Raw genomic sequence first — 24,787 nt, 5'->3', positions numbered from 1 at the left:
GAAGAAGAAATAATTCACCACGCCATATTATTGGATAAACGTGCATGGGCAAATCAACTGATCTTAAGCCATTAACATTAGCTCCGTCACAATTTATTCACATTCCCTACATTTATTATTCTTAAAAAATGTTACATCATGTGCTCTAAATTAATTATTTCCTTTTGTAATTATAAAAAAATAAAATTATTTTAATAGGCTTAATATAAAAAGTTGTTGGGCCTATAAGGCCAGTGAGGCGACCCGTGAATAACCAAATCAACTAGGCATGGTGTTGGGATAAGTTCTTTCTTTTCGGTATGTTATTTCGAGTCTTCAACGTGTGTTTTTTTTTTTTTTTTTAATATGTTCGACATTGTTTTTAAATGAGATTACCAAAGAATGTAAATGTGGTGGACTTGTTCAAATGTGACCCCACATTGAATAATATGACATGTGTTTATAACGAAATATTTTTATTGCTTTAAAAAAATTGTATTTTTTAAAATTATATAATTCATCACTATATTTATTGATAGATGATACTCATAACTACATCTAGTAAATGTCAAAATTAATCATTAAAATATATCCATAACTATATTATATAAAATAAAATTATAACAATTACTGAATCAATAAATTTTTCAATTAAAAATGTTTTATTGATAATTATTGTTAAATATATATTTATTATTACTTTAAAGAAAAATCATATTAAATTTCTAAAGAGTAAAGCACTCATTCATATATCAATAAGATTTAATTTTAAAATTTATTTTTAAAGAAAGAGATTAGAGTACGCTAATATTAAATTAACATAGGAAAATCTAACATAAAAAATAATAATAACTGTGATAATAATATTTTTAGCTTAGTAAGACAAGAAGGTTAAGAATTTCTATAACCAGCATACATTTAGAAACACCATAATATCAAAATTGATTATTAACTTATTTATTATGATTATATTATATAAAATAAAACTATAACAATTACAATCATTTAAATTAATTATTCGTTAAATTCTTTTTATATAAAAACTTGATTAATAATTGTTTTTAAAATATATATTTTTATAAACAAGTAAAACTAATCATTTAAATATCTAAAAGAAAATCTTAAAATATTTATTATATTAAATTCAACCAATTTGTTAATGAAGATAGGTCGTAGATTTATTATGGATCCAGGGCTCAAGCCCCTTCACGTTATGCTCTTTATAATACATATATATTTTTTAAAAATAAAAACAAATATATCAAAATCACTAACTAGCTCAATAGTAAGATGCAACGTTTAGACTCAAATTCATTACATTATTAACGGTAAAAGGTGATATTCATTTTCATATATATATATATTGACAAAACTATTTTTATATAATATAAGTTGTCTAAACATGATAGGTCTCAATTACTCAAATTTCATCATATTAATGTTTAATATAATTTAAATACTAAAATAACCATCATTGTTTTAAAAATTACAATTTATCTATTATAATATTTAATAAAACTTCAAAACTATTTTATTTAAAGTTCAAATTCTAAAATAGAAAATGATATACAATTATAGCTTTTTTTTCTCTTTATATAAAAATAACAGAATTTTCAATATTTAAATATAAAATTTTCAAAAATAAAAAATACTAAAATTAAAATTGAATTTAAATGCCTAAAAAATAATTAAATTAGTTAGTGAAGTGTCATTGGTTTGTACAATGCTCTCATAGTACTGAAAGGTTAAATTAGCATCGTTTATAAAAAATCTACAAAATTATAGATTTAATATAACAAGCAATTGCTAAAAGCTAAAATTCACACATAACTGTACTCCCATTATTGTAGTGTTTTCTAAACAGTTACCCAAAAAAATGAAAAAAGAAAACTTAGTTTTAATTAATTAACTAATAAATTCACATATTTAAATCAACAAATCCCTATTTAGTGTACTTAAAAGAAAATTGTTTACTTTTATACAAATAGGATATCAATTTGTTTATAAAAATGAATGATAAAGTGATAATAATAGTAATAAATATTGTTAACTAAATAGGATAGAAAATAGTGAAGAAACCCTATAACCATCCCTTATTAAATTCATTCAATTTAAAAGCACTATATCAAAACTGATGGGTTTATCATGACTATATTATATAAATTAAAATTATAAAAAATTATAATTATTTAAATCAATTAATATATTTTTTAAAAAAATCTATATTCTCTTTTGATAAATAAATAAAACAATCCATTTAAATGTCTAAAAGAAAATCTTAAAATATGAGTGAGCCTGCGTTTAAGTCAACCAATTCATTAACAGATAAAAATCTCAACAACCTAATCATTAAAAATAAAATTAATGAGTTAAATATTAACTATATACTAAACTCGAGAAAAAAAATCTATAACCACACCAATTTTAACGGGAGAAAGTTATATAGAGTTTATGTGAGTTAGAATCCAAAGAAAGTTTATGTCATCTAAAGAGATGACTAGCCGCCATAGAATCTGGAAGGAAGATGCACAATCATTTCAAGGTGTTCAAAGATAATGTGAAATATGTGTTCAAAGTGAACCAAATGAACAAGTCATTAAAGATAAAGTTTGAGCTCATTGAGGGTGAGTCTGGAACAATTCTAAATACTACATTACATAATTGAAAAAAAATAATAATTCTATGTCTACGTTGAATTCTTCATTATGTGTTTGATTTAATAGGGTAATAAGAGAGTGACAAGTGATGGATATGAGAACGTACAGTTGTTTGAAAGTCGTTACACACCAACCAATAGCAGTGTCGATAACCGCTAGTGGTAATGATTAAAACTTATTTGCATAAAATAATTTTACTTTTCAGACAATATTAAAGGAGAATTTGTAAATTTTCAAGGAATGTTCACAAGGTTGATTGGCATTTCTTATCTTTTTTTCATTTAGTTCGAATGTAGCATTTCTTATATAAATAAATAAAGTTTATTAATTTCGAGAATTTGTTTTGACCTAGCTTACTCATTCGAATTCATCTGACTAATTACTATCGAATGGAACCAAACCCTACACCCATAGGTAAATGTTAATATGTGTTCAATGGTCCATTCAAACAATTAAACCAAAGAAATTTTAAAAAGTTTCTAAAAAAATACTAAGAAAAAAATAATAATTGACATAACATGAGTCAGGAGGTTATAGGTTAATAATAATTATTGCATAGTCAACCATTTTATTTTTTAAAGTTAAAAGACTATTTCATCTCAATTGCACAGTATGTATCTTTTCAAGTGTTGAAAAACCAAAACTCAAGTAGGAATAAGTTTTTATTAACATCCTAATAAACTAAAAAATGAGTAAAAATAAAGTGATGTTAAATAACACTTTGTACTTTAAACAATTCAGTGAGTAATTTGATGTAAATTGAATAGTTTGATGATGTTTAAAGGAGTAGAAAAGTGTACCTAGTCGGATGAAGATTGGTGAGAGCCGGAGAGACCGTATAGAGAGAGAGAGAGAGAGAAGCGGTGAAAGTGACAAAGTATTTGACATTTTGACAACTTCCGAGATATAGTAATAAAAGTTGGCTATTATTGTTGTTGTTATTATTAATATTTCTTCTTCCCCTTTACTTGTGACTCAGGATACTTGCTCCCAACGCTCCCTCCTCTCGCTTCTAACTCCCTCTCCTATCCACCTCATTCCTCTCTTCCTCTCATCATTAATGAATATTTTCAGTTCAATCAAATGTTTCACATGTTAAACACCAGCATATTTGGTTGCTCCCTCGAGATGATGTAAGTGCAAAATCAACTTAGGTTATCAAAAGTTAAGTCAATCGTAGTGCAAGTTCGAAAATGGGTTAGAAAGTTTAAAATCATCGTCATCGTGTTAAACACATTTTTAATCTCTCAAAATTAATTCAATATTTAATTTTACACTTTTAAATATAGATTTCATATGACCAAATTTTATTTTGAATGATCAAACGCATGAAAAAGTATTCAAACACCCTGTAGAACGGATCAAATCTTAATTAGTCCGTCTCACTCTTCGTCGGACTAACACAAACAATACCGTGTGAAAGCCTTCGGTAGTTGCCTGCCTTAAGTTTCCATTTGTTGATTTTAACATAAACAAATAAGATAGAATGAAAAAGATGTTTTGTAATGCCACCATACTAAAAAACTAATTTAATTAAACATATTAGAAAACATTAAATAAAATATATATCGAAAGGACCAAAAAAAAGACATGGACAGTTCCACCTACACGACCTCCTAGACCACCATCGAGATATCAACAAAGCCTCACCTGGGTAAAGCTGAAAGAGAGCATAGAATATCAACAAACCCCCATGAGAGAGAGAGAGTTAGAAGTGATGGATAGACAGTCAAGACGTTGAGCCCTTGTATGACGAGATAAAGACGGCTCCCAACCTCCAACGCTACCACCATCATTTTGATTTCTGTTTCTGATTTTTGTACAGTTTGGTGCGGCCGTGTGGTAATTACCCATCTTCTGATCTCTTGCTGTCTCCTTCCTCATCACCATTATCACCACCGCCACACGGCACTGCCTCCAATGATTGATCTGCGGCGGTGACATCAGACCGCTGTTCTCCCTTCCCGCCTATTTCGACATGCATGTTACCGGCGACGGTAAACGGCTCGGTCAGTTGAATTCCATCACGTGGAGGCGAAAACACCACCGGCAACTCGTACTGTTCCATTTCACTTGGAAATTTTGAGTTCCTAAAATGCTCTTTCAGTGCTTCTAACCCCTGTTAAACACAAACCCAAAGCAGTAAGATCAATAACATTGAGAAATAGATTAGAAATTAATTAAGCCTACCGTATCACTATGACCCACCCACCTGAAGTCTAGCGTAGGTAACTTGGCAGATCTTTCTGGAGTTGAAGACTTGCCATGCTTGAAGATGGAAAGCTTTGTACAGTCTCCAAGCTCCTTGGGGGGAGGTCATATTCACAAACCCGTACCCAACGTTGCATTTATTGCTGCAGTTTAGAATAGAAAAATCGAAAGAAAAAAGGCATTCATATTAATTAAATATTATTATTTAAACATGTAGTCTATGAAAGTAAGAACGAGAAATAACAAATGAAGAAAGGAAAGATAATCACATGAAATCAATAGGAAGATATACGAAATCATAGGAGGACAAAGGCAGGCCCTTGCCATCGTTGGCTATCTCCTCGTTGCACTTCATGCAGTGCTTATCCAGAGTCTTCAACAATAACTTCAGGCTGCCAATTTTATGTTTATTTCCATTAGTCGATGCCTTACATTTATAATTATCTGAAAGAGATCTAGCTAGTTCAGATATCCTTCTGTCGTTTGCTTCAAAATGGTAACATTTTTTTCCCCTAGAGTTGGACTAAGTCTGAAAATGCCTTCTATGAATGAATGAACTGGGAAATTCTTGAGCTTGTTTCTTTAAAATAGAAATATGTATAAAGAAAGAAAAAATAAAACTCACTTGTACTTGTTGGGTATGTTCTTGATCATAAGAGTGGTTCTGGAATCTTTGCAATCGGATGCTTCTGCTTCCATGGCGTTTTCGCTTATTAAGAAACACGGGTCAGATTTCCTCAAGAAACTATTTTTCCTCAACCTAATATTGACCCTGGGTTGAGAAAATGCTTCTTGTTTTGAGCCGGGTGGCGATTTCCTATTGATGATCTTCTTTGCATTCATCCTCTTCGAACTGCCAAAGGAAGCTCTTCTTTCAATTCCATTACCTGTACTTCCACTGCAATTCAGTGGCTGTAACTTGTCCACCAGTGTATCTGCGTAGCTTAAGCTCCGGCCATTCATATATTGCACCTTCTTCGGAGAAAATTGAGCTTGCGAGTACAATGAGCGATGTGGAGGATCGTTGAAACGACCAGATAGCTTCGAAGGACGAGCCGGAGGAGGCTGGTTATGGTGTCTTGTGCCTAAAGTTCTGGTCGCAATCATGGGGTTGAAGAACTTCCGGCCATTTCCACCGGGACGGCTGAAGTCAACGGCGACTGGCTTGCCGTGAATTTCCCTACCGTTCATCTCTTTTACGGCCTTCGCGGCATCTCTGACATCAAAAAACTCAACAAACCGTTGATGCTTCTTCAATGGCGTCTCCCTAAATTCCTTCACAGGACCTTACTCCAAAGAAAAAGGAATCACAAAAATGAAATAGGAAAAGAAAAACCAAAAAAAAAAAAAAAAAACAAAAAGACCCCCCACTCCTTCACATAAACCAAAAAAACAACAAAAGAATTACTGTATAATCATCATCAGGCATCTGACAGAGACCATAAAATAAGAGAAAGAGTTGGCATTGGATTTATTAACATGAGCCCCACAAAAGTCCTCACCGAAACGAGGAAGAAAATTACCGAAACGCTCGAAGATTTCCTTGAGAGTAGAGGCGGAGACATCCAACTCCAAATTGAAAACAACGACGGTGCCCTGGTTGTATCCGTCCGGTACGGCGGCGTTACTCGTCGGAATAACAAAGTCAACCCACACAGCGCAGCCACCGATTAGTGCACGAACTAACCGCGGCGGAGTGTCGAAATTGTTATGCAAAAACCGAGAATGTTGATTGCGAACTTGTTTTTGACGCATCAAATGTTGGTTCCTCATCTCATGAAAGGCCTTTTCTGCATGCCTCAGATCGTAATAATGGACGGTCACGATTCCATCCCCGATTCTCTCCATCTGAACCCCTCTCACATCCCCAAACCGTTCCAAATCCCTTCGCACCACTGACTCGCTCACGTCACTCGGTACCGCACTCAGTAACAGAGACCGAGTCGGAGACGACGATATGGGCTGAACCTGCGGCACCCCAATTTCCTCAACTGGATTAACAAACGCTGAACTAAAATTAACCGGAAAATTAGGAGAATACGTTAACACGGAATTGCGAAACGGTTCCACTTGCAGTTCATTAATCGGCGGTGGGAACGGTGCGCCGAACGAATAGTAAACATGGTGGACCGGCGGCCCGACCATAGCGGCCAGATTAGTGAAGTTTCCGGGTCTGAACTCTCGGGCAGCCGGGTCCAAACTTCTCTGTAGCCGGATTACACCAGTTTCTCCCATGGCCGAGTTGATGGCTTAAAACGAACGCCGGCGGAACAAACCGGCGGAGAAAACCTGAGGTCAGTCAAGTCGTTTTCCGACGAAAAGTTCCGGAGATAAAAAAAAAATAAAAAAATAAAAAAGAAGAAGAAGAGGAAACCCTAATTAATTCGGGTGGACAAAATGGGACGAAGAAGAATGGTTTGGCTTGGCTGTTTGCTGTCTCGGCACATCCGTTTTTGAAGAAGCAGAAGGTTACTAAAAGAGAGCGATATGGAATGAAAGTGACCTGAGACGAAATTACGGAAGTACCCTCGGGAGATATTGAAAAGAAAAAAGGACCGTACGAATGTTTGGGAAGGGCAAGGAAAGAGACAAAAAGGTTGTAGCGCCACGTATGTACGTGGCGCGTTTGCGGAAGCTGTAGAGAAATTATAATAATTGCAAGGCTGTATTTTCGATTGTATGTAAACTCTTTTTATTTGCTTTCCTTTTTGTTTTTATTTCCTTTTATATATTTTTTGGTTTTTTTCTCACTGGCACCTCCTAATTGCTTTGTTTTTACTTTTTCTTTCTTCTGTTTCTTCATACATTTATTTCATTTGTCCGACTCCTCCTTTTTCTTCCCTCCCTTCCTCAACTTTCAAGCCACCTTCTACTTCTTATTGTTTTGTTACTTAAATTCAACTTTTCAATTTTTTTTTTTTTTTACTCCTTTTATGTTTTTATTTTGATTTCTAAATTTTAAAAATATCCATTTTAATCTTTCTTTTTTTTTAAAAATATTTATTTTAATTTTTGTTAAGATATTTTTTTTAACTATTTAATAATTAAATTACATCTAGCATGGAGGGAGAAAGATAGAAATAAAGTAAAATGTTAACAACTAATGCATCAAAATAGTGACCGACCAAAATCTTGAATGCAAATAATTTTTTAGACCTTATAGAAAATAGTCTTACCACATAATCCAAAATTAAATCTCTTGAATTTTTGGGGTTGACTAACTTATTTGGTAATCTATTCATTCAAAAAGTATAATTCATCTCACTGTTTAATAATTAATATAATATTAATGTAAGAACCAAGTATGCACTTTTTTAAAGTTTAGAGATTAGAATTGACGTTTTTTAAAGTTTATGGACCAAAATAGAAAAATAGAAAAATTCATGAAATAAGATTTAAACCATTTATTCACCTCATTTTTATACTATTTTAGAGTACCAAAAACTTGAATATAGTATAAATCTAAGTCTTTTTTTTTTTTTAAGTATAGGAAACTTCTTTTAGACAAAATATTAATAATAATAATCAAAAGAGGAAGTCAAAACTACGATAATATAGGTAGATTTGTTCTCCTATCTAGAGAAAAAATTTTCTAATACTACGATAGTGTGAAAAAAATTTATACTACCTTCATTCATTATTTGCCACAATAATAGCATTTAAGAACTATGTGGAGTCCATGAAATAAATAAATAATAAATTAAGAAATCATTTAAGGTTCAAAATCAATTTTAGTTCCTCAACTCACGTAAAAGTAACAATTTAGTTCATGAACTTTGGATTATAATGATTTAGTCCTTTTTTTAATTTTATAACAATTTAATTCGTGAACTTTACTATATAACAATTTAGTTTTTGTACTTTGAAATTTGTAGTGATGTAGTCCCTATTTTAAAAATTAGTGTTGAGATTTAATGAAATTTATTGCATAAATAAACCAATAAACTTAATTACACACTTAATATTTTGGTAAAATACAAGTATATACCATAAAATAATTAAAACCGACATCTAATTTTGATAAATTTGTTTACATTGGCGAAGAAATTGTTACAAACTTAAAAATCATAATACTAAATTGTTACAAAAGAAAAAAGTTCATGAACTAAAATATTTATTTTATAAAAAATTATGAACCAAAAGTGACTTTTAACCATAATGTCAAATAATGAATGAAATGAGTTGATATTATAGTATCAATTCTCCAATCCAGAGAGTGATAACAAAAAAAAAAAAGAAGTATTAACAAGGTTTGAAACAAAAACAATACATGAAAGGAGGATCTTAAATTGAACAAGCAAGTATGGCATTCAATCACGGATAGACGTTGGAAAGTCTTGCTTAAAGACATGCATGGCCTAGAATGGTGGGAATGGATGAATTGGAAATATAGTGTAAGTTATAAACTTATATAATGATAATTGGAAAGTGAGATATAAATAAAGTGGTATGAGAAAGATTTGGATTGCCTAGACATATATAGTAAAAAGGGTGTTGAGTGAGAAATGGAATGGAAGATAGGGTTAGGAAGGCAGGGAATAGGGGAAGGAAGGCGCAGCTATGGCATTGGCATGGCAGTGAAAGGGGACAGATAGCTATGGTGGGTGAAGAAGGGGAAGGAGCTTCATTCTGCCCCTCAGCCATCATCTCATCTGTCCATTACTTTATTGTTTTGCATCTGCTCTGCTCTGTTCTGCTCTGTCCCATGTTCGGATTGGAATTTGGATGCACTTCCACTATGCTTCTCTTCTCTTTATTTTTTCCATCTTTTTTATTTTATCCCCTTTTTTATTCTCTCTAAATCAATTTAAGTATTTAGTATAAGAGACTCTAAATCTTCAAATTGAAAATAAAATTATAGACCACCTATAAATTCAACTCCAATTGCGAAAAAACAAATAGTGACCAACCAACACTATTAATAATACCCTAGTAGTGGTAGTATGTTTTTAATAATTTGTTTTATGTGGAAGTTCAGACAATACTATAACCGTAGAGCTTACTCGAATTTTCAAGAAAGCACAAACCTTAAAACACAAAGAAACATTGAACTCAAAAGTAGATGAATACGTCACATTTTGACAACCATTTGATTTTTTATGATTGAGTTTTTGTAATAAGATTAAAACTGTAAACACTAATTTGCCTATAAATCTTGTAGTTTGTTATATATCTTTTATCAATCTTCTGAAAAAACTAATTGTTATCAAACTATATATGTATAATTTTAAAAAAAACTTGTTTAATTTTTTAAATTTAGCTATGAATTTAATTATTTTATTTAATAAATATATAAACATGGTAATAATTTAAGGAAAAAATATATTTGATTTTCAAAAACTAAAAGAAAGTAAGATTGTTACCAGACAAAGGATTAATTATTTTTAAATTTTTTTTATTCAAACTCCATGTTGATTGAAACGTATTAGACTGAATATTTATTTTGAAGTCACCAGGTTTATTAGTGAATGTTTATAAAAAAAGACATATTGTACAAGACTTGTACACGAAAAGTCATTGTTAATCCATTCTCAGGTACTGCACTCTACAGATAAAATTGAATACACAACTAACCACAAAGTAATTATTTTATTCAATGCTCGAGTTTATTTTTAATTAGCTAAAAAATTAGTTATTATTTTTATTTATTATTATTATTATGTTAGGCAGTCTATCAATGTATGAAGATGAGTCAATCTATCTATAAATATAATAAAATATCACTAACTATTATTGATAAATAATGATATTTTTCTATATTTAAAAATATATCTAACCATTTTTATTTAAAACAATTACATATTTTTTTTATAATAAATAAATAATTTATTTTAAATATATAGTGTTTGTATTTTGCCTATGCAAAAATTATACCATAAAAAATAAAACAATATTAAAATAGAAAAAATGAAATGAAATGAAATCACCCGGAACCATTACCGTGATGGAAAAGAATCCAACAAATAATTTTTATAATCATGTGAAAGTTAAAAATCACATTTAGTCTTATTTAGGTAACGATTTAGTTCTTGAACTTTAAATTTTATAATAATTTAATTCATAAATTTTATTATGTAACAATTTAGTCTATATATTTTAAAATTTGTAATATCATTACGAACAAAAGTTTAAAGATCAAATAGGAATTTTTATATTTGAATCGAGTATGAAATAGAGACGTAGATTAATACAATTATCATTTTAAAAATGATGACTGATCTCCATCAAATCATTACTAAGCTACAATAGTTATCATAGTCTTTTCTAGAGAATGTGGGCTCACTAAAATTAGAGATACAATGTATGGTTAATTTTAGGGAAAGGTGATTATTTGATCATGAATAGTTCCAACTGCCCGTTATTCTCTGACAATGGAAAATCACTAAAAGGTCGGTTCTTCCCCGTGGAATTTTCTGTCATAATATATATATATATATATAAAAGAGGAATTATTTGGGTTAATTACAAAATGTAGTCGAGAAAAATATTAAAAAGAAAGTGGGTAGCAATTTAAGATGGTGTTCTGTATTTGTGTTTCCCATTAACACTATGAACGAGAATTAATTAGGTGATGGGCCACGTACAAATATGTCTCTCTAAAAAGGTACGTTGCTTTTGTTCTCCACCCACGCCCTGTTTTCAGGAGGTTCGTGGCCAAGTTACAACAATACGACAATTTTAATAATTAATTATTGCCATGTCCTACTTCAAACCAGCATTTTTTTTTCTTTTTTTAATTAAAAAAATAACACGTGGATTATATATAAAAATAATTGGCAGTGCAATCGACTGTATAGAACTGATCAAACATATTCCGGCTGCCTGCCATGCCAATGCTTGGCTGCTTACGACTCTTTTTAAAATTTGTCCTTCTCTTGGACTAATCTTGGCTTCTGAGTTGAATCACAATGATTCTGTGTCAAAAGTCTATCCTATCCTGATACCTTAGTTAGTATAAAAATGTCCTTCATTAGACGTAGGTTTGGATTATGTGTAACTCTAGGACGATGTCTAAGTAGATGTGGCGCTTGAAGCTATAGGACTCAGGCCAATCATTGTTCGATTATTTTTCTGATGGGTATACATCCACTAGCTCGATTGGTTAGATCTTTGATCTAAGATTATGACTTTTTCCTTTTGGTACTGACGTTTCTCGTGTTGCCTCCTAAATTTTCTTGGACTTTGGGTCTTGTTTGGAGCAACTCTCAAGTGCAAAAGAAAAAAGAAAAGAAATTGCATAGAATGACCGGAAGGGAAGCTCCAGTTGCATAAATAGCCATTTTTTTAATTTTAAGATTTGCCCTAGTCTTCAAAATGCATCCCCTCCCTCGACCATTCCTGGAAAAATCTATAATTTAAATTCCATAAATCTCTACACATATTGATTTACACATTTCAAAGAATTCATCTAAAAGAAACAAAGGGCGGAAAATTATTGACCATAATTGAGAAGTCAAATGTTTCCATTCAGATAAAGGATTGGGAACTTGAAGTAATTGGAGACTTTGTTGTTCAATAGTGGAGGTTGATTCCAATCTCCCAAATATAAAAGCATCCATTTGCCTTTGTACATGCAATGACAACTATCTTAGCATAACGATGATGGTCTCCGATCGAAGATTAATGAAGACGGAGGGCAATTGTTTTCAAATACAATGTATTTTGAGCATAATTTTATTTCCCAAAGTTGGTTTCTGGTCAAGTTAGTACAAAATATTTTGTGTGACTCAAGTTAAGATTTTATTTTTTAGTATATAGACGTATTTGCATACTCAATTTGATGGAGATTTTAGATGTTATAAGGTATTTGTGTGGTTCATTCCAACCAAGATTTAAATTGTTTAATATTGTTCTTTTAGTATAATGTATTGTGAGGCTTAGTGAGACTTTGTCTAATAGTGATTTTAAATACAAGGTATTGGTTGTGTTGGCTGAGAGCGTATTTGCAAGGAAAAATCTCGTGAGGGAGTAAATATCGAGCTTGTCGAAAATTTCATGTAAATGAATGTTTTTTTTTTTTTTTTTTTTTTTTTTTGCTAAGAGCATATTGGCAATGAAAAATTTGTTGGGTTTTATGTCCTAAAACTCGCAGTTTGTAAAAAGATGAACATTTTCTATAGTCAATAAACTTATTATTCATTTTATAAATTGCATACATAAAAGTCTACCCATGACTATTACATGAGTACTTGAACTTTATGTGGAGACATAAAAGTAGATCAGGTTCGAGTAAATAGTCAAAATGATCTATAGTATATGAATAAGGATGGATGTCTTATTCTGATAACACTATTGGATGCGGCCTACTTTGTAGTTGTTACAAAGAGTTGTAAAATGCTACAAACGAAGTGATCCTAATTCGTACATATTATGACATGAGGAGTAGGACGTCATATGCAATGAATTTGCATAAGATCGGACCAAGAAATAAGTCACTCTTACTTTATAACGTTGTTTACTGTATCAGACTGACTATTTCACTTAGATGACCTAGGTAACTAGATCTTAGTCCTGAGCTAACTATGAACTCTTGTTTATTTGAGATTATCCTTAGATTTGTATAGCTGAGGGTTTGTCACACCCCCACCCAAATTACCCTTTTATTCTAGAAGAGGATATGACCGTGGTAGTTACTAGCCCTACTGCCAGCACCCACCGCCCAAGCCTTCTAGTCTAAATACCAACCTGTTTAAAACATTAGTATTGGAGAGCACTTAGTCACTCACCGCTCTTCAGGGCTCTTAACGGTTTATACGCCTCTCCTAGCTCTTCTTGGCCTGAAAGGACATAATTCTCGGTCAAACTACTTAGAATTCTTAGTAAAATACCTCCAATAATTCATTTACTAAAGAAACTTTCATCAACAAAGACAACTCTACTGGCAAGATCCTCATGAGCGAGATCCCCCTCATGAGCGAGATCCTCATGGGCGAGATCAGCGAGATCAAGCTTTTCCTGGCAAATTTTCATCCTATCGATACTCACCTTACCAGCGATACTCAACCCAATTCCTAGCGAGATTTCCTTCAGCAATATTTCCTTTATAAACGAAATCCTCATTCCCATATCTCGCTATAAATCCCCATAGTGATCTGTTTGTTTGTTCTTCCCAAACAGCTGTCTGCTTATGCACCGATTCCCTGTTATAACTTCAAAAATTCATAACTCAAAATTCAGAGCTATTTTCAAGAAACTTCCTTCTACAAACTTGTTTATAATTGAGTTAATTTTCTACCTTAAAATTTCAGCCGATAACTCCTTATAATTTAGCCTAGAACTTCCAATATTCACCTCGGGTCCTGACTAACCTGATATTCTGCCTCCTCTGAACTTTCTTCACTTCTTGTTCTTTTTTTCTTACAATCTTTCTCCGACAAGACAACATCGCAAACTAGATTCTCTCAGATTTCGAATGGCACTAATTTTACTAAATTTGCTCATGTCAATTGCCGAAACTATGCTTTTGAAGTTCTTCTTCCAGAAACTTCCCGCCGCCTTCAGAGTCCAAGGGTTAACCGCCACGTCACCCCTCATTTAATATGTTTTTCCTTCCCTTCTATCATAATTCATATAATTAAACATGAATTGCTACTTTAATAAATATGTAATATAACATTCCTTTGGCTGACATGCTTATCTAAAGAACCTAGAGTTTGGGGTTTATAGGGTTGGCTTAATAGCGCCGGCTCAATAAGCCTCCCATTTCAGGGGTAAGACTGAATAGATAGCTGGGGACATAGAGTGCAAGACAAAATTCATGCCTATCTGATTTAGGGATAGGAGAAAGGTTGTTCTCTCAAGTACCGAATTCAGGTCTTGAACTTTTGCTGAAAAATTCGTGTTGAGGAAAGTGTTCTTTAAGTGGGTTGTTGCAGTGAGCTATTCTCCAAGTTCCTTTCGTTCAAGCTTATTTTGAGTCCCACAACTCAATCTAAAGTTCTAAGAGAATAGTGGGGAAGATCTTGAGGTGGTCTATAGCAAGATTTGGAGAAGTTTGCAGCTGAGAATCAAGAGTTAAAGATGTTCTACAAAGGTATGGCTTGAAACCTTCTTGTTTTAGTTTGAGCATGGTTTAGTTACTGCCAAAATTAATGAATTAGAGTGCTTATTGATCCTTGTTGCTGATACATTCCAACAAAAATTCATGGGCGAAGCTTACGATTTCTGACAATTTTGTTTTGAGATGATTGGTTTTGGAACTTCATTAAGAAACTGGTGCATCTGAGATGTAATAAGAAAATTGAGATCAAAAGGATTTTGGATTTGGAACAATATTCACTATGTTATGACACAAAATGCTGATTATTAATTTCTCATGACTTCGATGATGTATTTTATAATGGTAGTTATAGCATAGAAGGTATTATTTTCATTAACAAGTTTTCTTTGTTAATTTGAATATGATTGTGATGCCTCGATATATATATATATATATATATATGTGTGTGTGTGTGTGTGTGTGTGTGTGTGTGTATGCGCGCGCGCACGTGTGTTTTGTTATTTTGGTTATTAGGGTTATAAGAGAAATGAAAGTTTTTTAAAATAGGCTTTTTTATCTCCTTGTTACGCGTGCAAGTCAAAAGAAAAAAAAAGGGAAATATATATTTTTTTTCCTCTCATTCTTCTCCTTCATGCCGTCAGCCCCCCTCCCATCTAATCCCTCCTTCTCCCAGCTGCTCGAGACCGATGCACCATCATCGTCCAGCTAAGCCATCAACTCCATCTAGATCAGTCGCATTACTCGACCCCGCTAGCTACTTCACCGTTCGCACCATCACCGTTCAAGCTGCCACACTGCCAGGCGAACCCACACGTCTCCAATGTTCCAGTCACGCCTTAGCTCGCTGTCGACATGTCCCTTCTGTCCAAGGCCTCCGTTCGCCAGATTCTTGGATTTTTGGGTGAGATTTAAGGTTTATTTGGTTTTTGTGTGTGTTGGTTTTAAAATGTCCATTTGGGTTTGGTCTAATTTGGACTATTCGTTTGTTGGGGTTGATGCTCTAAATCTCGTAGGGTTCTGTAGTTTGTAAACATCTGTATGAACAGACAGTTTTGTGATTTAGAATATGAGATATTTTATTCACTTCATTGTATGAAATATGAGATATTTTAGTTGCATTAACTACAAACCAATAAACTAAGATTCTTGGTTATCGTTGTAACTTAAGCATGTATGTGGAGACATACAAGTGGATCGTGCTTTAAGTGATAACCTACATAGTCTGTAGTATATGGATAAAAGAGGGAAACCTTATCCTGATGATACTACGAGTGTGGCCCACTTTTTAGATGTTACAAGGTTGCAAGGTGCTACAAATGGTCTGATCCTAACCATTTATATATTAAACATGCGAGCAGAGATGCTCTATACAAAGAAGTTTGTATAAGATTGGACCATGAAATGTTTAGTCTCGTTATATAACGTCATTCATGACAGAGACTTTCATTTCACTAGGATAACCATAGGTAACATGACCTTAATCCTATGGGAACTCCTGCCTATGAGGGCGATCCTTTAATTTTCATGGGTGCGAGTGACCAGATCGCCGACTCAAAACTACCACTTTGGGCATTCGTCTGATTGGGGAGCTAGGAACTCATCTACACAAGACGGAATTCATTCCTTCCCCGAAGCAGGGGTAAGTAGATAAATTGCTCCCTTAAGGCCTGATTCTGGGACTTGAACAATGTGGCGTCACACATTCTCTTGGCCCGAGAAGGGTTTACTCAACTCATGGTGGGACTATGATGTATTATTCATTAGAGGAATCAGTGGTACTTAAAGAGTAAGATGTAACTACAGGGGCAAAATAGTAAATTGGTCCAGTTGTACTTACGAGCGATTTGTGAAGGGTCATTGTACTATTGATTGGTTACATCCAATGGATATAAAAATATATCTATAGTGCGAAGAGTGCAGCTGTCGGTCTTTAGTGAAATGCCCGACAATTAACGGATGGTGGATATCATGATTAAAAAGTTTAGTCAGTCATTCACATATCGTTGGAACGTCAAGCTATAGGTCCATAAGGTCCCATTAGTAGCTCAATGGATTCATGTTGAGAATCAGTTTTTGGGTTAGTTTGAAGTGTTCAAATTAACAAGAGGGAATTTCATTATATATGATATAATTAATTCAATTATATGTGATATAATTGATTTGATGTATTTGATACATTACTTGATCGGAGGAATTAATATAAATATGATTTATATTAAATGCCATAAACGAGAAAAGAAACTATGATTTATATATTACATATGATGTGATATTAAAACTATAGGTTATAAATATAATATGATAAATTAGTTGTTATATTTATTTATAATAAAATTAATTATAAGATAATTGATTTCGGTTTTTTCTCCAATAATCACCTTAGTGGGTGGTTTTAGTAAGTTTATGGCAACGAATGGATAAAAGTGAAAATCGTTTTCATTTTAAAAATCCAATGCGTAAAAAGCAAAAGTTATATGATAGCTTTAAGAGAGTAAACGATCAATCGAGGATTCTATACAATAGATACTCGTTACTAAACGATCGAGTACCCAAGTCTAGATGACAAACTACTTCCTTCTCCCACTTACTCGATCGTATACCTGATGGTCCACTTCCTCCTTCCCTCTTCTTAAATCCATACAGAACCCACACCTCCTGGATTCTTAAACCGAGAATACCAAGGTAGCCTTGTGGTAGTATCAAGTTTCTATTCGAGGGTCAAGGATCGAGATTCACTCGATTGTGTTCAAGGTTCTACCAGATCATGCAGTTTGTTGATTTGCTTGTGTTGCGTTCATGTATTTGAATGCTTTGTTGATTGAACGAAGGAATACAAGAAGAAAAGTTCTTCAAAGGTATGTTTACTCGATCCTTTGTTTTAATCTTTGCAGAATGCTGTAATTTAGACTTGATGCATAATTGTCATGTGTTAGATTGTAAATGTTGATATTCTTTCACATTAGGATTTAGAACGATCTGTTTCTGCTCATTGGTTCTCCATGTTTAGAGATCCATCATCATTATGTTGGAAAGATTGAAGGTAGTTTTGGAAGCTACAAGCGTGTTGTCCGACAGTGCCAAGGGCGATTCTTGGTCATTTTCTTTGGTAAGTTTTAAGGTGTCGCGACTTGTGGATTGGAAAATGGTTATAAATGAATTATGAGTATTTGGTTCTTGTTTATGTTTACGTTGGAGTACTTGATGGAATTTTATGGTGTTTTGGAATAAACCACGTGTTGGGTAGGTGGACTACGTTTTGGTAATTTATATATTTGAACTGGGCCTTAAAGTTGAAACTAAAGTTATTTATGCTTTATAATTAGGCACCTTGATTCAAGAATTTCAAATCCAAGAGGGAGGTTTAATTACTTGATATCTGGGCTTAAAATCAAGGTAAGTAATTTACTACTGATTTACCCCTGAACCCAAGCTGATTTGAGTTTGTGATTTCACTGATAGCATAGTTATGTGTTGATAGGTATAGTTGCTATGACTTGTCACGGTGGGCTGTTGAGTGTGTTTGTAGAGACTGTGTTTATGTGACGAGAAGTATGATATTATGTAAACGTTTGCTACATCTGATTGATGGATAGATTTAGAGAATGTTTTGAAATCTTTTAAGCATGAATTGAGACTATGCATGTATGCTTACGATTATGTTGGCTTGACCATAGCTATTAGCCTTCTTATCGGGCTACGCACTTTGCACTACGTGACCCTTTGGGTTCACACCTTATGCCTATGTTATAGTGTTCCATTGGGATCACCACTTATGCTTGTGATTGTGTTCTCCGGGGTCACTACTTATGAAAGTGTACCTTCGGGTTCACCCCTTATGCTTACTTCTATGCCTATGCCTGCGATGTGTAATGTGCCCCTAGCCCCGATAGGGAGTATAATAGTTCACTCAGCGGGCCCAATAGCTGGTCGCTTACTTGGTTTATATATATATATTCATTCTTTTCCTTTCATGTTTTTCATGTAAAAGTAAGGATAGACCGGTGAATGACATGAGAGATCCGTGACCCGGCCATTTGGATGTGTCATCGCTTTCGCACTTAGGTCATTTTTTATAGGGTCTAATTTAGGAGTCTAGCATTCTAAAATTCATGATCATTTCATTTGTCCATTGGTTAATTTGTTAAATTGTTATTTATTCTAAATTTTGGTCAGGGGTACCCCAAATGGTGTTTTCAGAATTTTTATTATTTGAGCTTCATTTAATGAAATAAAAGTTTCATTCTTTTTTATTAAATTTTTCTTCGAGAAATTTTTCGACAAGTCTATACGTACATATAGTAGCGACCTAGGGGTATAATAGAAAGTTGGGTTGTTACAACGATATATTTGTAAATTTAGGTATGTATTTGCATTAGGGTTTGTTCATATTTTCATTTGAATGTTAGATTTTTTTTTACACATTAGATCTTAATATTTTTTTTAGTAGAGAGATTTTTTTTATTATTTTCCGTTATCAATATGGAAGGTTTAGGACGATTTTCTCATAGTTCTTAGAATTAAGTGGTTAGATAATATGATTTTATTTTATCCAATCGGTTTTGTTTTTAAATACACCAAGAATGTATGGATTTAATAGGGGTATAATTTTCATTTTCTTTTATATTTTAATAAATTGTTTGAGTGTTTTGGCCATTTTTATAAGTGGAAACTTCTTTGACTATTTCTTGTAAAGTTAATTTCGTTTTAGCCATTTGTCTAAAGAACCCAAAAAAGTTTTTCTACACATATAGCCTAATAAATAGGTTCAACTGCACAATCATTTAAATTTCCCTGTTTTTTACATGAGTAGCCTAATGGGATATTATTTTATACAGAAAAAATGGTCTTACTTATTTCTTCAACACTTCTAATCATCGTTTAGTTTTCTTTTAGTAGAAATATATTAATAAAAATACCAAAAGACTCATATAAATGTCTTCATATCACGTGTGATTATGAACTTCCCAAAACAATTTTCTTTCTCTAATTTTAAATTTTTACAACTCCCCCCCCCCCCATCCCCCAATTTTCTCTCAATTAATATACGTTGATTGTGTAAAAAAAGAGTGGATGAGATTTTCATCTTATTTCTGGAAAAACGTTGAAAGAAGAGTTCTCTCTGGAAAAACAAAAACAGAGAAGAAAAGTTATTCTCTTCCCTCTCTTCCTCTCCATCTCCTTCCCTCTTCCAAGGATTCAAGCAAAACTCACAACTCTTGCTTGAATCCTTTATCCCAAGAGAATACAGAGGTTTCTCAAGTGGTGATGTCCCTTTTGAAGAAGGAAACCCACATAGAGAAGGTGATCTGTTCGTGTTTTGTTCGAGGAAGTTCTTGAAGAAATGGTTCTTCAAAGGTAAAGGTTTATGAAACCCTAAGTGTTTTTTTTAAAGGATGCTATAATTTATGTAAATGCATATCTTGTTCTTGTTTTACTGTAAAACTTATATTCAATGATGGAAATTGGAACGATCTTGCTTCTGCTCACGGTTCTCTCTAGTTAGAGCTCTTTCATGAACATGCTTAACCTACTGCGGGATTTATCTAAATGACATTCATAAAGCCATTAAAAAGCAAATAAATAAAAAATTTGGCCCCTAAGATAAAATAAAGCAATAAACTACATTAATTTTACAAAACTAGTCTTTAGATTTGGCCAAAACTGGTCTCAATCTTCATTGTAAACAACACTAATTTTAGACACGGACATATAGAAGTCTTGATTTACATGATGAAACACCAACAAACACATAACCATTATAAATTGATCAAATCAAAACATGTAAATCTAAGGCCAAACAATACCGTAAACATTCATTCACAAACCACATTCCAGAATGCAATTCAACCTACCAGGCCAGTGCAAAATTTGAAATTTCTAAATTAATTATACGAGTTGCTTTGATACCAAATGTAGGAATAAAATCCCTAACGCAACGGAAAAACCCAAGACCCAACTTGTAATTATTTTAGATTCTAAGATACCAGTATACTGTGAAAAATACAAAATAACACGAAGACCTGAAAACCTCAACCTACTGTAAAATTAGGTTAAGCATGTTTTATTGTGTGGGAATTTAATATTACAGATAAGAGAAAAAAAACACTTACTTTCTTTTGACAACTTAGACGAATGGATCAATTCTCCTTCGGATTGAATGCACGAACACCACAATTTGGGAACCTCCCCATTCTCTGAGAATTTTGGGTAATTGATTTGTGGAAATCAATCTAAAAAATTGGGAATAATACCCGAGGATGGGTAATGTACCTATAACAACTGCATCTTGATCCTCTACCTCTTGACGTGTAACAGCAAACACCCGTCCTTTCTGTTGTTGGGTAACCTTGTTACTAGTAGGCTGGGTGATCTGGGCCGTTGATACTTGGTTGATAAGCTTTGGGCAAGCCTTTGTATAGTGACCTGTCTGGCCGCCGTTGAAACACACCCCTAAGTTCCGAAGACATTGCCCCTGATGGTGTTTTTCACAATTTATACACTTAGAATATGTGAATGTTCGACTCTTCTGTTGTGACTGTATACCCTGAGTGCTTTGAGAAATTTTTGCTTGCCGTTGTGAACGTTGGAAGCCTTGTTGGGTGAATTTCCTCTTTTGATTTGGCATGAATCCTCATTCCGAAGTTGAGGTTTTGGCAGCAAGATCTACTTCCATGAGTAAGGCCGACTCGAGGGCAAGGGCATACTCTTTATGTCGGAAAGCAGTAACAATGCCTCGAATGCCTTCTCTTAATCCCCAAATAAACCTTTCCACCTTCTTCTCTTCTGTATCCACTAGTCGAGGAACAGAGTGAGACAAGTGATCAAATTTTTGTTCATACTCTGCCACCGACATGTTCTCTTGACGAAGATTAAGAAATTCCACTTCCTTTTGACATCTCATTGTCAAAGAGAAATACTTGTTGTAAAAAGCTTGATTGAATTGTTGCCATGAGACTGTACCTTTGATTGTTCTTTGTGTGGATTCCCACCAGAACTTTGCATCATCTCTTAACATGGAGGTGGCATAATTTACTTTTTGTTCTTCTGGGATGTTCATGGTGGAAACTAGTTCTATTTCTATCCAATTCAATGTTATAGTTGGATGCACGGATGATTCGTCAAATATTGAAGGATGGAACGTCCTGTATTCTCAAATCATTTTTTTTTAACTCATACCTATGTTTACTAAATTATATGTTCAAAAATTCCACTTACCAGCGTATTTGGCATGGCTATGGGCATCACTTAACAGGCCGAACCATCAAACACCACGACTCTTCTAATGCAATAGAGCCTATTTGGCCCAAACGCTCTGATACCAAACTGTGACGACCGGATCCTTACACATTATGATCCAACCGCTACGACATGCATACTTAGACTTTTCTATCATGAGATGAGTTTGGTGAAAATTTCAAAGAACATATCTAAATTTTATTAATTAGATAGAAAACTATATAAAAGAAGTTTATTTATCAAAACACCAGGATCCATAAAACAATAGCATGGTGGTACAAAATGCATATGCCTATAATAGTGAGTTTGATGGTTGGCCATTTGAGCGACGACCAATTCTGCCATCTACGCTGTGTCCTTACCTACAAAGTCTGTAAAAATATAGGATGAGTATACAATATACCCAGTAAGTAGTTCTCACGTAGGGTAGTGACCAAATGCACAATCACAAGCAACATGTCATGAAAACATATGGTTGGGACCGAAAACATATAATAACATGTGGTGGTCGGTTATGCTTCCAACATAAATCTCTCCGCCCTGATAGGAAGATGGGGATCTAAGCAAAAACTAACCCATCTGATGATTAGTGGGTCATGCAGTCAGTAGGGCCAGAGTCGCATCCAACATCAACCATTAGCATAAACGTAATATTGGACTAAAGGGGTGCAACCATACATACCTTGCTAGTCCCTAGCGTAAACATAACGTAAGATTAAGCCTGGAGGGGTGCAACCATACATGCCCTACCAGCCCTGGAAGCATAAATTTCTCCGCCCTGATAGGAAGATGAGGACTTAAGCGGAAACTAACCCATCTGATGATTAGCGGGTCATGCAGTCAGTAGGGCCAAAGTCGCATCCAACATCAACCATTAACATAAACGTAAGGTTAGACTGGAAGCATAACTTACACCTAATTAAAACTTGATTTTAACTTAATCGTGAACAAACATAATGCATGGGGTCCCTTGTAGAGAAACGTGTTCTAAACATGTAATGCAATATAACCATTAACATAATCATGCAACATAATAAAGGTACACTAGCATAGAACACTTAAAGAGAGGGTGAGATAAACTACTTACCTTGACTGTGATCTAATTATTCCTTATTATTCTTTATGATTTGATCAGTAGAGCTTTCCCTTTTTTAAATCAAAAGAAGAAACTTGGGCAGAAATTTCGGCAGCACCTTACCCAAGCTTTTCTCTTTTAATCTAACAGAATTTCCTCACTCACACTTATTTTTTTACACGATTCTTTGTTACTGAGATTTGTTTGAGAAATCTTCGGCAAAGGGTCCTATTTATAGGAGTTTTCAGCTCTTCTTAGTGTGACAAATCATCCTACAGGTGGCTTCTTTAAAATTACTTAGGGTTTAAGGATTCCTCTCAATAAGGCACCTAATCTTGGCTAACATTTACCCTTACATCATCATTCTTTGTTTGTATTCAATTTTAGGGTTTTTCTATGTATAATCTATAATATCGTGGCCAAATTCAACGCATAATTCGCGCTTCTATCCAAATCTCGCTCACTCTGCTCTCAGAATCTCGCTCTCTAGTTTTCTCGCTAGGAATTCGCTCTATCCACTCTCGCTTTGTCCAAATCTTGCTCCATCCAAATCTCGCTCTCCCTGCTCTCAGAATCTCGCTCTCTTCAGCTTTCTCGCTGGGAATCCCACTCTCTCCACTCCCGCTCTCAAATTTTCTCTTCCGTCTCGCTCTCTCCAGCTTTCTCGCTACAATTCTCGCTCTCTCTGATTTTTCCTTCAATCTCACTCTCTCCAGGGATCTCGCTCTCTCTACTCTCGCCAGCCTCAATCTCGCTAGCCTCGCTCGCTGGGGTTTCTCGCTCTCCAATTCTCTCTTCGATCGCGCAACTCTCTTCTCAGTATCTCGCTCTCTCCAGTTTTCTCGCTGCAATTCTCGCTCTCTCCAATTTTCCTTCAATCTCGCTCTCTCTACTCTCGCTTTCTCCAATTTTCTCTTTAATCTCGCTCTCTCCAGGAATCTCGTTCTCTCCACTCTCGCTTTCTCTAATTTTCTCTTCAATCTCGCTTTCTCCATCTTTCTCTCTCTCTCTCCAATTTTCTTTTATTTACTTATTTATTTATTCATCATTCAATTAGAGTCTCGCTCTCTCCACCTTCGTTCTTTCCAATTTTATTTTATTTTTATTTATTTATTAATATTATTATTATTATTATTATTATTATTTTCTCTGCTTCCTAATTAAGGTTAGGGTATTTATTTTTATCATCCAATAAATTTCAATATTTAATTTCCTGTAGTGTATGCGTACAAATCTGGGTTGTTACATTTTGTCTCCAAAATGATAGGCATATTGAGTCTTCAAATTAGCCACTCTCACCCATACAGAGCAAAGGACAATCCTTCGTGGACAGGAGGTCATAATACACTCAAGATTAAGATTAAGTTGCCTAGGTCATCTTATTAAAATAGAAACCTAACTAGTCAACCGAGTTACATCTAGTGGTTACTATTTCACGATCCAGTCTTATGCAAACTCATTGCATAGAATACCACACTCGTATGTCAACTACATGAACGTGTTGGACCATTGAATTTGAATCAAATACAAAGTGGGTTGTATACATATTATCAATAGGATAAGGTACCCAACCTTATCCTTATATTATAGAACCTTTAGGCTGTATCTTGAACATTGATCCCCGTATGT

General features: G+C 33.7%; 1 protein-coding gene across 1 annotated transcript; it reads right to left on the bottom strand.

Moving 5' to 3' along the window:
• Nucleotides 1-4,095: 4,095 nt before the first annotated feature.
• LOC120076578 (protein terminal ear1-like) lies at nucleotides 4,096-7,285 on the bottom strand. Its single transcript, XM_039030450.2, has 5 exons — nucleotides 6,371-7,285; nucleotides 5,473-6,133; nucleotides 5,117-5,239; nucleotides 4,849-4,990; nucleotides 4,096-4,755 (listed from the first exon to the last, which is right to left on the bottom strand). The coding sequence occupies exons 1-5, from the start codon at nucleotides 7,080-7,082 to the stop codon at nucleotides 4,483-4,485; spliced, it is 1,911 nt and encodes a 636-aa protein (XP_038886378.1). The 5' UTR covers nucleotides 7,083-7,285; the 3' UTR covers nucleotides 4,096-4,482.
• Between the last annotated feature and the right edge of the window lie 17,502 nt (nucleotides 7,286-24,787).

This window comes from Benincasa hispida, chromosome 4 (genome assembly GCF_027475165.1).
Source record: "Benincasa hispida cultivar pf3 chromosome 4, pf3_genome.v1.1, whole genome shotgun sequence".
NCBI classification, from domain to species: Eukaryota; Viridiplantae; Streptophyta; class Magnoliopsida; order Cucurbitales; family Cucurbitaceae; genus Benincasa; species Benincasa hispida.
The sequence above is the reverse complement of the archived record's forward strand: the minus strand, read 5'-3'. Positions and strand labels throughout refer to the sequence as shown.